This window comes from Plutella xylostella, chromosome 9 (genome assembly GCF_932276165.1).
Source record: "Plutella xylostella chromosome 9, ilPluXylo3.1, whole genome shotgun sequence".
Classification (NCBI taxonomy): Eukaryota; Metazoa; Arthropoda; class Insecta; order Lepidoptera; family Plutellidae; genus Plutella; species Plutella xylostella.
The window spans coordinates 7,055,932-7,069,169 of NC_063989.1; the positions used below are offsets into that span (position 1 = coordinate 7,055,932).

At 41.7% G+C, this 13,238-nt stretch overlaps 1 protein-coding gene across 8 annotated transcripts in view; it reads right to left on the minus strand.

Annotated features, from left to right (window-relative positions):
* LOC105382868 overlaps positions 1–13,238 on the minus strand; it is a 66,395-nt gene that overhangs the window by 21,650 nt on the left and 31,507 nt on the right. For 5 of the 8 annotated variants that reach the window (XR_007266661.1, XM_038109618.2, XM_038109593.2 and 2 more), the window contains 15 exons: positions 13,044–13,227; positions 12,238–12,343; positions 11,935–12,059; positions 11,588–11,745; positions 10,721–10,873; positions 9,102–9,153; positions 8,633–8,791; positions 8,145–8,440; positions 7,732–7,889; positions 7,282–7,487; positions 6,631–6,973; positions 5,918–6,060; positions 5,652–5,777; positions 4,906–5,044; positions 3,873–4,070 (listed from right to left, as the gene is read on the minus strand). Coding sequence is in view for 7 of the 8 variants with exons in the window: in XM_038109618.2 (XP_037965546.2) it covers positions 3,873–4,070; positions 4,906–5,044; positions 5,652–5,777; positions 5,918–6,060; positions 6,631–6,973; positions 7,282–7,487; positions 7,732–7,889; positions 8,145–8,440; positions 8,633–8,791; positions 9,102–9,153; positions 10,721–10,873; positions 11,588–11,745; positions 11,935–12,059; positions 12,238–12,343; positions 13,044–13,227 (2,546 nt within the window). In the remaining variant the exon portion in view is untranslated. The remainder of the gene's footprint in view (positions 1–3,872; positions 4,071–4,905; positions 5,045–5,651; positions 5,778–5,917; positions 6,061–6,630; positions 6,974–7,281; positions 7,488–7,731; positions 7,890–8,144; positions 8,441–8,632; positions 8,792–9,101; positions 9,154–10,720; positions 10,874–11,587; positions 11,746–11,934; positions 12,060–12,237; positions 12,344–13,043; positions 13,228–13,238) is intronic. The other 3 variants (XM_038109611.2, XM_038109600.2, XM_038109605.2) reach the window with 3 other exon arrangements.

A 13,238-nucleotide genomic window follows, 5' to 3' on the forward strand; every position in this document is an offset into this window, starting at 1 on the left:
ATGTTTTAGTAGGTACGGCACTCGTTTGAAGATACAAAACATACTACATATTTAAAAGTTTATCTTCGTTGATCTTCAATGAAAATTTAATATACCTATTACCTACCTATCATAATTATAATTTAAAATGTGCGTTGTTGACACGCGGTTTCACGAGACCTGTGATGGTAATTCGTGAAAAACTTAGGTTGATAAGGAGGAAAAACCGGTATGTTTTGATAAAAATTCAAATGTGCACCTAACCTTGTATAAAGACACTATTTATCGTCATCATACGATACATTAGTCTCCCACAGGAAATGTGCGCCACTCCATTAATTGTTAAAGTTGAAGATGTAACCGGGTTTAATTATTTACCCTCCCAGCCCCGTAAAGCTATGTAGACTGATTGATGGAGCGATGGACCTAATTGCTATCAACAAAAAATCTAACTCCTCATTCTACCTTCTTAATTATGTGTTGTATAGCACACCGCAATCGGGTCAATAGGACTTAGATTTTCCTGTAATTGAATTAGCCTGGCCTAGATCGTCATAATCTGATTTCAACGGCGTAAAAATTTACCAAACCAAAACGTTGTTTCTTTTATCAATCAAACTGATCACATTACGTGGGTACATCATTCCCGTCACACCCGAAAACAGTCCGAATTTTTTCAGCAAATAAATTGGGCACTTCACAACACGTTGTTTACAAAGAGTTCAATGGCACAGACTTCGCTGAGCTTTTGATTAGCTTGTGGTTTCGGCAACCGGGAAGCGCGCGCGATCGGGACTCGCGTACTTTGGCCGTAGGGCCGGAGTGTATTCAACTATGAGGGCCGGGCGTGTGCGAGCGGCGCGGGCCACAGACTAACTAGAGTTGCGTTGAGTTCCGCGCCCGAGATGTGGCCCGCACGCTCGCCTCGTGGTTCGTGGAGCAAGGACCTTACGAAACAAAGCTCTCTGTAAGCGCACGAATGAAAGACCTTGGACTTTTTCGGTTTGATGGTTTTTGCAGCGCAGCGCATGTATGATACAGATATAGATCAATCATGTGCCATTAAACTTTTACATGTCTTTAATCGGAGGCAACTAAAATAAGTCTTAGGTAATTTAATTATAAATAAGTCAATCTAAATAAGTAGTTCAATAATATCATTGCAGATATAGACTTCCATATTACTGATTTGGTTAAGATATGTAATTTCGGATGATACTCAACTTATTCCTTATTATACCTACCTAGAAAATAATGTCTCATGATTACTTTATAACGATGTTACTATTGTTCAAATCAATAATAGATGACGTGTATGGCGATATAAGTTACAAGAATCAAGTGTTTTGACCTACATCACTGAGGCAGACAGAGCAGCTCCACATGTACCTAAGTAGTTCTAGTTATCAGTGATGATATCAATGATAATAAAATACCGTTGCAGGAACATTATATGCATGAAGTCGTAACTTCAACAACGTACCAAAAACTGAATATTTAAAAGAGTAACTATAATTAAGCAAGTAGGTAAAGGTATACCATTAAACAATTTAAGCTCATTTATTGTCTGAAGAGTTAACGTCATCCGTCTGCAAGGAACGGTTCCTATTGTTGTAATTGCTATTGTCGTATCAAGACGAAACAGGCCAAATAAATACTCACACAATTAAACTTAAGACGGTTAACTCCTTTTGTTCCAACTTACACAGCTGTGCAATTACTCGAATGTAAACCAGACACAATATGGATGAGGTAATACCGAAAAACGATGAGTATTGTGTCCGGAAGAACCGGAATAAAAGCTTTGCGCAACAATCGGACCTCATTTTCGATAAACCACTGGCTGAGTGTTTAAGAAAATTGCAGGTTCTGATCTAAAAGTGCTTGAATAATGACTAATGGCTCATTGTCTTCGGCCCATCGTGTCACAGGCATCACTTGAGAGAAAGAGATAAATAAATAATTGGTGCTACATTACGACGCAAGTCTGTATCATAAAGTAGGATTTCAAACAGGACGGCGCGAACAAAATTATCTAGATTTTAACAGCAAATAATAAAAATCAAATATGTGTTTTGTTATTTATTATGAAATATTTTGAACTTCTTTTTTCCGGACCTGCGTTGATGTCTAATATATGAAAATTTACGGCATCAACATTTTCTTATTTAAAAAAAACTTGTTAGGTAGTTTTGTAAAAAAATATATTTATATAGGTAGTTTCCTCTAGGACAGCACATTCAACCGCATATTCTCCTCAATAATTTGATCATACAAACTTCAACTTACCGAACGGGTATTCTCGAAATTACATTATTATGAAACCTTTTATGAGCACACATTTTATTAAAATACAAGACAACGTGCCACGACACTCTCTGAAGATGCAATATGAATTTATTTTCCTACCACGATTGAAGACAATAACGAGATTGTATTGATTATAATTTATTGTTATCGTAAACAGAAGAAAATAAACTCCGCAGGTCATCATCACACAATCACACAAATCCATTGCATTGTCATTGATCGTATCTTGTTTGTAAATATGAATATGATCTGTTTAATAAATTCTTTTGTTTACATGCAATTCTTAAAATTCTCTTTGCCATCCTTGCTTATTGGATTCCACACATTAGGTATTTTTTATACCTACATAACATAATGAAATAAGAAATATTTAAATCGCACCCATGCTGTATTATAAATACGGTATTAAAACTGTTTTACGACCTTACATATAAAGGCGTGACACGATAAACAAAATGAGTTCTGAAGCTAACCTAACTGCCGCACTGCAGATTCAAATCAATTATTATCTAAGATCCACAGCACGTTGGCTCGGTTGGCGTGGGCTTACCACATACAGGGAGGTCATAGCGAAGTTTTGTGAAGTTGCTATATCGGCAACAGTATAGCCTATAGTATTTGCCTTCGGACAACTGTCTAAGCACAAGCTTTCTTGTTTTGGGTCCAACAATCCGCACTGGACCCGCGTGGTGGACTAGGCCTATAAACCCTTCCTTCGTTGGAAGGAGACCCGTGCCCCAGCAGTGGGGACGTGAGGGGTTGTGATGATGGTAGTGCAACATTCCTTATTGCAATATCTAGATGATGGACACATGATGGACTGCACAACACTCCAAGTCTTCGCGAATCTACTCATTCATCATCGAAATAATAGCGTTTACGACTTACCCAATATTAGACAGGCTGGTGGCGCTCTGCTACACCCCCCCCACTTCAAGACCTCACAGTCTTGGACGAGGAAAATTCCCGGTGGAGTAGCCTCTCATTGCTACGGCACAGTTCTTTTTGCATAACCAAGTCAATGTGTGTTTTAGTAACTCTTGCCAGAGGACTAGTAGAGATTACCACGTTGCACCAATCCATGATGGCTGCACAACGCATCAACTCTTGGCCACTATTGGCGAAGACTCTTATCCCTGTTTCAAAAACGCGTATAGCCTGGTAATGAGCGTTTACGACTTACCCGATATTAGACAGGCTGGTGGTGCTAGCAGTGAGCGAGTGTGTGGTACTTCCGGCCATGGCTGCGAGCTGCAAGTCCAGGCGGCTGCTCTGCTCCAGCAGCTGGCTCCACTGCCGGACCGCGCTCTGGGAGTATAGCTCCTGGTGCAGTTGTCTCTCGTCCAGCGAGTTTAGGCCTCTAAGGCACAGCTTTTTAGCAGCATCCAAGAAAGTGTTTTGGTGACCCTTGCCAGAGGACCATTTCCGCGCTTTTCGATTATTTGTGACTGAGTTAGATCCACCTGTCACAATATGTAGATACTGGCTGCACACCATTACAGGTCTTGGTGAAGCTCCTTATCTCCGTTATAAAATCGCGAAAACCTTGGAAATACCTATTAGATTACGTATTTAAGACTTACCCGATATTAGACAGGCTGGTGGTGCTAGCAGTGAGCGAGTGCGTGGTACTGCCGGCCATGGCCGCGAGCTGCAGGTCCAGGCGGCTGCTCTGCTCCAGCAGCTGGCTCCACTGCCGGACCGCGCTCTGGGAGGACAACTCCTGGTGCAGTTGTCTCTCGTCGAGCGAGTTGAGGCCGCTGCGGAGCGAGCTGTCCAGTCTGCGGGGGTTCGGGAGCGGTTAGGAGAAGATATGGGAAGTAGTTACTTGATATTAGGTATGTTCAGATACAGAATGTTACCACTTTTGGATATTGGCCAGGTTGAAAGGAGAACTCATAGCCGGGAGAACAGAAGTAATAAATAGGTTTGGTATCTCCATGGCAATGATCTAGAAAAAATCAAGTTTGGATCTATTAAAAAACTACTTACTTCAGTTCAGATGAAACCATTATTTTAATATCAAATATTATATTCTAGAAGAAGTAGGTAGGCCATAGCAACTACCGTACATAAAATGCTTTGGCAATGCATCATCCATTTGACATGCATGCATTCATATCAATATCATAATATGCGTACTTTCATTTAACTTAACATGCCTATGGGTTTGTACACATATGAGACCTATACCTACCAACTCGTAAGTCACTAATGGACCCAAATGCTCGTTACTCTCATTATTCAAGTAATAAAGCATTTTATCTTTATTTGATGATGAACGAACCTCTCAATGTAGTCATCGACGCTCTGCAGGCTGGTGATGGACCTTGCCAGGTCGTCGTTCATCATCAGGTCATCACTGGCCAGGCTGGAGAGCGTGTCCAGCGACGGGGTGCGCTCGTCGCCGCCAGTCCTCATCATCATCAGCCAATAATCATTCACTGCTGGACATAGGCCTCTGCCAACACAGGTCCTAGGCCTCCCTCATCCAGCCACTACCGGCTACCCGCCTAAGGTCGTCGGTCCAGCGGACAGGAGGGCGTCCCACTGTTCCACTGTTCGCCGGTCCTCATGTCTACTACAGAATTAAGGATTCAAGTGTCATCAACGAACCTCTCAATATAATCATCAACGCTCTGCAGGCTGGTGATGGACCGCGCCAGGTCGTCGTTCATCATCAGGTCATCAGAGGCCAGGCTGGAGAGCGTGTCCAGCGACGGGGTGCGCTCTGCCCCGCCAGTCCTCATACCTACTGCGGGAATGGGGATATGATTAGCATTTTAAACTGATTTTTAAGTGGACATGCTGCTGAGGATTGGTAGTGGACTTTTCTTTTTTTTTGGAAATTTAGCCTCGGTGTTCATGACATCGAAAGTTTATTATGAACTATTTAATGTCTATTGTTAAATGTGACTGAAAATAAAATCGTATGTGTATTACTATATCGATCGTTATGTATGAAATATCTGCCTATTTACCCATTGTTACAGGAATATGACAATGTAGCTCTCAGAGGAAACGTAACGTTAATTAATTATAATGCTTAAAATTAGACTTTTTAAATTAATTCAGAATTTATGAATATACCTCTAAGTATTTCTTTCTTATAATATTCTTTCGATTCGAAAGTTTCTAAGTGGCCAGCATTAATGTTTTCGATGTTATGATTAGTTAGTCGTTATTCTGAGATCCAGAAATATTTCAGGCCAATATTTTCGTTGTTTTTAATCGACTTCGAAAAAAGGAGAAGGTTCTCAATTCGTATGTATGTATGTTTTTTTTACATATTTTAAACTTTTTTTATTATCACCTATTCTATATTTAGATGTATATTTTTATACTTTATCGTATTTTCTTACCTTTACGATTCCTCTGCACTTGCGGGCTGTTGGCGTGGCTGGCGTTGATCCTCTCCCGGGACTTCCTCAGTTGTTTACTGGCTTCCGACTCCACGGTCTTCAGTGAAGGACTGCCTTCGTTATTTTCTACAATAAAGTTATAATTATTACTTTTATATAAGTAGTTATTATTCCTAGCATTATAAATTTTACTTAATTTTTTTAAAATATAGTTGTTTCCGCATTTGTTTTTTATAGGTACTTTTAAAAATACTCATAATACTCACTCCTGAACAGTAATGCTGGCTGGTCAGCTATTTCATCGTCGAAGAAGTCCCGTCCGTCAGACAGGGACAGTGACCCGGACGCGTGTGTGGGTGTGCCGGGACTTTCCGGGGAGTTTTTGAACGCCTCGCCAGTCTGGACCACGCTGTAGAAAAAGAAAAATAATAAAGAGGTTGATCACGGATAGTCAAAGGAGGTACATAACTTCAAAATTTACCTCTTTGGTGGCGGCTAATAAGGTAATTGCTTCGAAGGAGTCAAATAGATTGTAACATTTTAAGATTTAGCTTCCCTGTGATTCCTACAGTCGGTATAGGTATGTATACAGTTATGCTTATGACGCTATACTGTTAAATGAGGCGGTTTAAGTTTGTAACCTTAATACGCTAGAAATTTTCTAGACATTAGCTACCTACATAATCGATTGACCTTGTTAATGACCGAATAACACGAAGGTTATTTAATGTTTTCAAACAATGCCGGCTGCGTGCCGATACGAGTACTAACAAAACCATAAAAGCACGTATTACTTAATACGATTTATGCTGAACCTCGGTTTAGTAGCATTGACTTATAACTTATAGCCTACTATGATTTTTTTCCGTACAAAAAAAATGCTTTCTCACCAGCCTACATACAAAACTATGGACCCTTGACTCATGATTTAGGTTTAGGCTATTTTATAAGTATTTTTTTTGTTACAAAAAACACTTACATATCCTCTTTCTCCCGAAGAAACGCTTCCCCATCAACGCCATCTTCCTCCTCAATCGGCACTGGCGACTTCGTCTTGGTGTTAGTATTGGCCGTCTGATAGGCGGAGCTGGTGATAGACGTGACGTCTCGCTCTATCTGCAGGTCGTTGTTTGAGTCAGTGGTACTAGTAGAGGAGATGAGACTATCTGCTGGAGATGTCTCGTCGTCTAGCAGGCTGTGGGTGGAAGTTTCTAGAGCCGATATGTCGAACTTGGACTCTTCGAGGGTGAGCGTGAGGTTGTGCTCGAGGCTCTGGTTGGTGCAGGTACTGGTGGTGCTGTAGTTGGAGCTGGTCATTGAACCTGGAGACAACGTGAAATATATTAGTATCTTAGTATAGATAAGCGTCTGAATATTGTTTTAGGGCTGCTGCTTGCGTAAGATATCAGTCCTCAAAGTTTATCCTCTCTTTCTATTGACTGAAACCAAAAGCCATTACAATTTAAACTCATCCGATACGGATATTGCCTCCTGTGTATTGTGCGTGAGAGATTAAATCAAATGAATAATCCTCACCCTTCGATCATCCTCACTCATCAAATATCCCCTAGAACTGTCAAGCTGGCTCAGGTTTGTGCCTGAGAAGTTAAATCAAATCAAAAACCCTCACCCATCAAAGATCCCCTAGAGCTCTCATGCTGGCTCAGATTGATGGACTTCATGAGCAGTGGGTGCGGCGCGGGCGGCTCGTCCACGATGACGATGGTCTTCTTGGGCACCTCCACCTCCAGCTTCACGTACTCCTTCAGCTCTTGCTTGGACCTGTCGTCCTCGCAGCTGGACACGCTGAGCGCCAGGGACACGTCGTCTTGTGACCTGCAGAAGAAACGACTATTGTTCATATGTGCTTTCACATCGCTTCCATTGTCTTTCTTCTTCTGATTTAGTTATATTTTCTTGTGCGGCATCTGAGAGATTGTTAATATTTGTTTGATTCGATTCATAATTTAATCTTTATCCCGCCCGTCACAATCAGGTAAGTCAGATCATCAAACAAGAATAAGCTTCTTCAATTCACATTGTCACTTGCTTAGAGTTCGACACTACATTCTCCACTGACCTGGTGGCCATGGCCTCGCCAGCCGCGTGGTTCTGCCAGGTGCCGGTGGTGCTGTTGCCGAAGCTGCTGCCCTCGCTCTTGCAGGACGGACTGGACTCCTTGCTGGACCCCACCGTCGGTGGAGACACCGCCCGGCTTGATGGCTTCGGGAATAACTCCTGAAAGGAAAATAATGTCTCTCATTTAGGTTTTGATCGCCTAAAGCTAAAGCTAGCTATTGTATATCTGTTGTAACTACCTAGGAAGTTCAAATGTAATGGAACTGTTGAAAGTAAATAAAGGTATCGTTGGTATCGTGAAATTGGCAGCGCAGGATAGGGGAGCGTAGACAAGAGCATCGGTATCCCAAAGGTCAATATTGGAGTAACGGGACTGAAAGACATAGAATCCAAGGTATAAAGCATTAAACCAACCTGCTTCGCGAAACTTTCAGGCTCAGCTCGGTCAAAGACAAACTTCTCTTCTTCCTTAGAGTCCAGCATGGGCTGTATCCTCGAAGGTCTGGTCCTGGTCCGATAGCGTTCGAGAGTTGACATCGGAGAGCTGGTCACTTCAGCCGTAGCTATTGGAGCCATAGGCTTGGTCATGATGGGTGATGGAGGGTTGTACGTTGGAGCTGGTACTTCGAAGTCTGGAGACGGATTGCCATCAAATAAGCTGGGCATTTTAGGCAGAGGAATCACTGTATGGCCGGTGACGACGTTCTCATCTGTGGAATAGGAATCAGGATTAATAAGTTAATAAGTAGGTATCTAAGAAGTTGGTCGTATAACATAAGTAGTTCAATCTTGATGGTTACTCCATGGCCTTTAACAGTTCTGGATTTTGCGTAGAGGTGTCCTTATTTGAAATCCTGGATCGAACATTGGCACTTCCCTCCACCCTTCAAAGAACCTCTTACCCAAAATATCCAAGTCATCCATGTTGAGTTCTCTGAGATGGAAGCTGTGGGCGCCCTTCATGACCATCTCCAGGTTCCGGGGGCGGCGGCGCGCCGTGGGGGAGCCGCCCTCGCCGCCCGTCCACACGCCCGAGTCCGTGGAGACTGTCGAGCTAGCGCCTGCGGGGAAAAGTGATAGTTTAGTTTACACATGGTTTAAAGTTTACAAGTTGTTGGCTGTTAATGCTAGACTAGAGATCTGATCTAAATCTTAGAAACAAGTCTATTAAGGACTTCCATGTTAAATTTCAGTAAAAAATCTACCAATACCAATACAATTTATTTGCATGAAAAACGAAAATATCAAATTTAAAAAACACAATTCGTAAAGGCGGTTTTTTTTTTATGGAAGGGTACGAGTTAAATAACGATTTTGTAGTAGTTACTAGGAATATACCTTCGTTTTATTGTTGTTATTTATAAAACTTACCTTCTCTCCATCCATCGGTAGATGTAGCGATCTTCCGCGAACTGTTGGCCACCTGGAAACACAACACACCGAACTTAGCCATTGCACTTTATTCACAAAAAACGTCTTATTTTGGTATATTGTAGACATTCACCATGTTGTGTTATGGAGCTCATATCTCAGAATGGAGCGTAGGACGGGGCCCTCCACGCTAGGGCGCGGGCGCCGGGTTACGAAATGTCGCGCGGTTAACAAACGTTACTTAAGAGTTTAAAAATAAAGGTGTTAAAAAACATGGCTCCACATGGTACGATGTTTCCCGGGATCGAGATAGGTACTTTGTTTAAGTCGTGGCGACACTTGCGCCACTAACTAAACACGTCCAGTCAATATTCGATATGTGTCTGAATGTATGTACAATTCGTTAATTAAGACAATCATAAAAAAAACTTACCAAGTTTATAGATACCTGAAGTTGGTTTAAGTTATTCTAAATGTAAAAAATCGCTAACGAGAGTTACAAAATTATGACTAAGTAATTAAATTATTCTCAACAAAAAACCCGTCTGCTTCGTATGTTACTTTTACCTTAGTAAGTAGGTACATACATTTAAAGCTACGTAGTTACAGAGTAGGGGTTTACGGTCTAGAACACATGAAAGGTGTAAATAATTCGAATGAAATTATAAATGGAATAAAAATACATAAATCTTAAGCCATTTTGTTTTAAACATCTTCATTAAAAATATCATAAAACTGGGAATTTCCCTGTGCCTCTAACTGGCCAATTAACTTTACATACGAAAGTAAGCATTATGCAAGTCTTTATTCTTGTTACATCCTTGCATAATGTGTTTATTACTTATACCTACTAATGATAACTTTAACACTATAAAGTCTGATATTTACTGCTACATACTGCCTTAACTTGAAATTTTTCAATAAGTACTGCTACTTATTATACCTACATATAAGTACTTGACTTGTATAATAAGTAGCACAAATTCAAAATTAATAAAATATGCCTATTCGATCGTCTAATCTGCAGATTCACAATATCGTGTGTATCAGTGAGCGTAGTGCACCTATGCAAGCGCACTCCAGAGATATTTCAGTCCACGCTCATCTACTATAGACAACTTTAAAATAGTCTCGTGACCCACATCCGAACACATCGTAAACCCAACTTAGCTGGCAAAGTAATAGAGTCTGGTTTAGTTTAGTACAAGATCGGGAAGAATTTTATTTTCGCGTCAATAAACAGACGACTAATGAAGGAAATGGAGAACAGGAAGTCACCAGCGGAGATTATTTAAAGATTGTCAATAGATTAAAGGGAACATTAACATCAAAACAACATCTTTGTGGTGTGAGGTGTGAGAAGCAATGCGTTGATTCGAGGATATTGTTTGGAAATCGCTACTACGCGACATTTTGGTCCAATCGTTGTACGTTAGCACAAACTTATTACTTTCATGGTCCAAACAAGTAGATACCTAGTCCTGAAGTTGGTAGGCATAGAACAACGCGGACTCGGGTGTTGGCAGATGATTCTAACCTAACCTAACTATTTGTCTTTTAGCATATCAAAAACATAGCTCGAAAGCATAGACAAAGCCAATCAATAACACGCCACAAACCTGCTTAGCAGTTTTGGAGTCGACATTCTTGACGCTGGGGTACTGCGGGCGCGGCAGCTGGTTGGTCTGGAAGGTGTACTTCCCGGGGGCGCGGGGGCCGTCGGGGGCGCGCGTGGCGGACGCGCTGCGGGGCGCGGGGGGGCGACGCGACTCCTGCGCAGGAGAGTTGGGTTATGGATAGGATGGAAGAGATAGTGCAGAGATAAGGAGGATTTTTATTTAGTTCTATCGATGGGCCCTGTGTTTATTTGTTTTGACCAATTCGCAATGTATAAGGTAGAGAAATCTGACCCCTCAGTAGCATTGTTATTGTTACTATGAGAGGGAGGTCAGGTTTCTCTGCACATGACCGTACAATCAGGTGGACACAATGCTAAAATCAATAAAGTTCATTGCACTGACTAACTATGAAGGTAAATTGTAATTACCCTAATGTTTAAATGGGTATAACTACTCACAAGAATTACGAGCAATGAAAAATTCCCAGAGACATAGTAGGTACCAAATTACTACTAAACGGATAAACTTTTTCATGCTTGCGAGTGTAAAATGCCAATAATAGAAGGTTTCATGTTAAAATAACGTATTGCAAAGACTTGATTGAAAATGAGGTGGATTGCAAAAGCAAAACATGGAATGGAAAGGCACTCAGAGAATTCATATGAAAGTAAATGTTTCATAAGGCTGCCCGGCTGTTGCGACAAATTATTCCTCTACAATTAAATTCAGCTGTCCATCTAGCTGGTGATTGTTCGTCGTAACAACGCAAGTACCTATCTAGATACAAGATACTGTACTAGTCTTATAAACAATATTATTAATTTGTTGAATCATGAAACTGATAACTAATACAAGCTCATTACAAACCTGCAAAAGCTGCTGCGGCTGATACGTCAATATGACGGTTTGCTTGGTGACGCTCTTGGGCACCCCAGCATGGCCCACAATGGTGGTCTGCCCAGCTGAAGTCACCTGCGTGGGGTGACTCACCAGCTGGCTGTTATACGGATTTGAACCCTTCTTGTCTGCAAATAAAGTTTAAAATAGAATAGCTATAGCGATGTTACGTGCTTTGCTGCCGTAGCGGTGTATCTGAATGTGATTGGATTTATTGATTGCTATTGGGACTGCCATTGTCTTCAGGGAGTGTGCGATTTAATCAATTTATTGACCTGGGAGTAGACGGCTATTGGAGTGTAAAGTGAAGTAGTTACCTAAAGCGTTATTGTTGATTGTGGAGTCTTTGTCCTTGGGGCTGACTCCGAACGCCTGCTCCGCCGCGCAGTTCACGTCGCCCACCTTCGCAGTCTTGCTGATGGTCGGCTGCCTGAAACCGAACCTAGCAAATTCATACCATCCTCATAAATAAACGAAAAAAACAAAACAAAACCCAATCACCAAAAAACTAAACTTTGAAGCGCCTGCGATTAATTCCATAGCAAAGCCCCTGCAAGAAAGTGATTAGCAACAAGTCGTAACAGTGGATCATAAGCAAGCGTGGTTGGAAAGGCGTTCACCTGTTCGTGCGGAGTTGTTGCGCAGCCGCCTCCTTGCGGGGCCGCGCCAGGGGCGTCGAGCGACCCGATAGGATCTCCTCGACCCGGAGGTCCTCGGTTGAACCTGCTGCAGAAGAAGACCATCTCACTGACTGTTAACATCTAGGTTTACATAGAGACCCCTATGTATTTTTTAACGGGAGCCACTTATATGCTAACAACATAATTAAATACCTTCTATCTTCAATTTAAATGCTGCTCTGGGTAACCGATAGATAGGTAATATTAGGTGCACCAAGCCATCTACTAAGAATGCATAACACGCATTGGCACTAGGAAGAGGAACTAACTTAGTAAAACAGTCAGTGCTTAGGGTTAAATTACCTGCATGGTGGGCTTACATACTTATACGGCTCGTACCTTAAACGGTGCATTATTGCATGTTACTCAACTTGGATATAAATGTCTAATAAAGAAGGTATCACAGCGAAAATTATCAAAGGCCAAAGGAGAGCCTCTGCTAAGTCTGCTGAATCATTATTTCCGGTTGAAAGAAATAAGTTTTGGAACTAGATAGTGTAAATAAAATAACTCAATTATTGAGCTTCAGCACCTATCTACTTTATCAGCAACTATAATATATCAGACGGGGTGCACGTAACTAAGTTATTTATTTATATTTTTGGAAAACACACAGCATACTTAGTACATCCCTAATAGACGCCTTTTTGTACCTATATGTTTCTATATAAGCTCGGTACATTTTGTTCCTGTATGTGAACAAATAAAGAATTTTCTATCTATCTATCTAGACCTATCTCCCGTACCTCCATTCCCATTGTTGTCGCCAGGCTTGCGCCTCCTTGCATTGTCATCAGCCCTGGACGAGCTGGCGGGGCGGCGCCGGAAACCGAAGGAAGTGGCCACTCCGCGGCTGGGCTTGCCGTTGCCGTTGCCGTTGCCTGGCGCGCTCTTCTCTCGCTTCTTCGCACCTTTCGAGCCAGAGTGACCCTGCGGAGAGG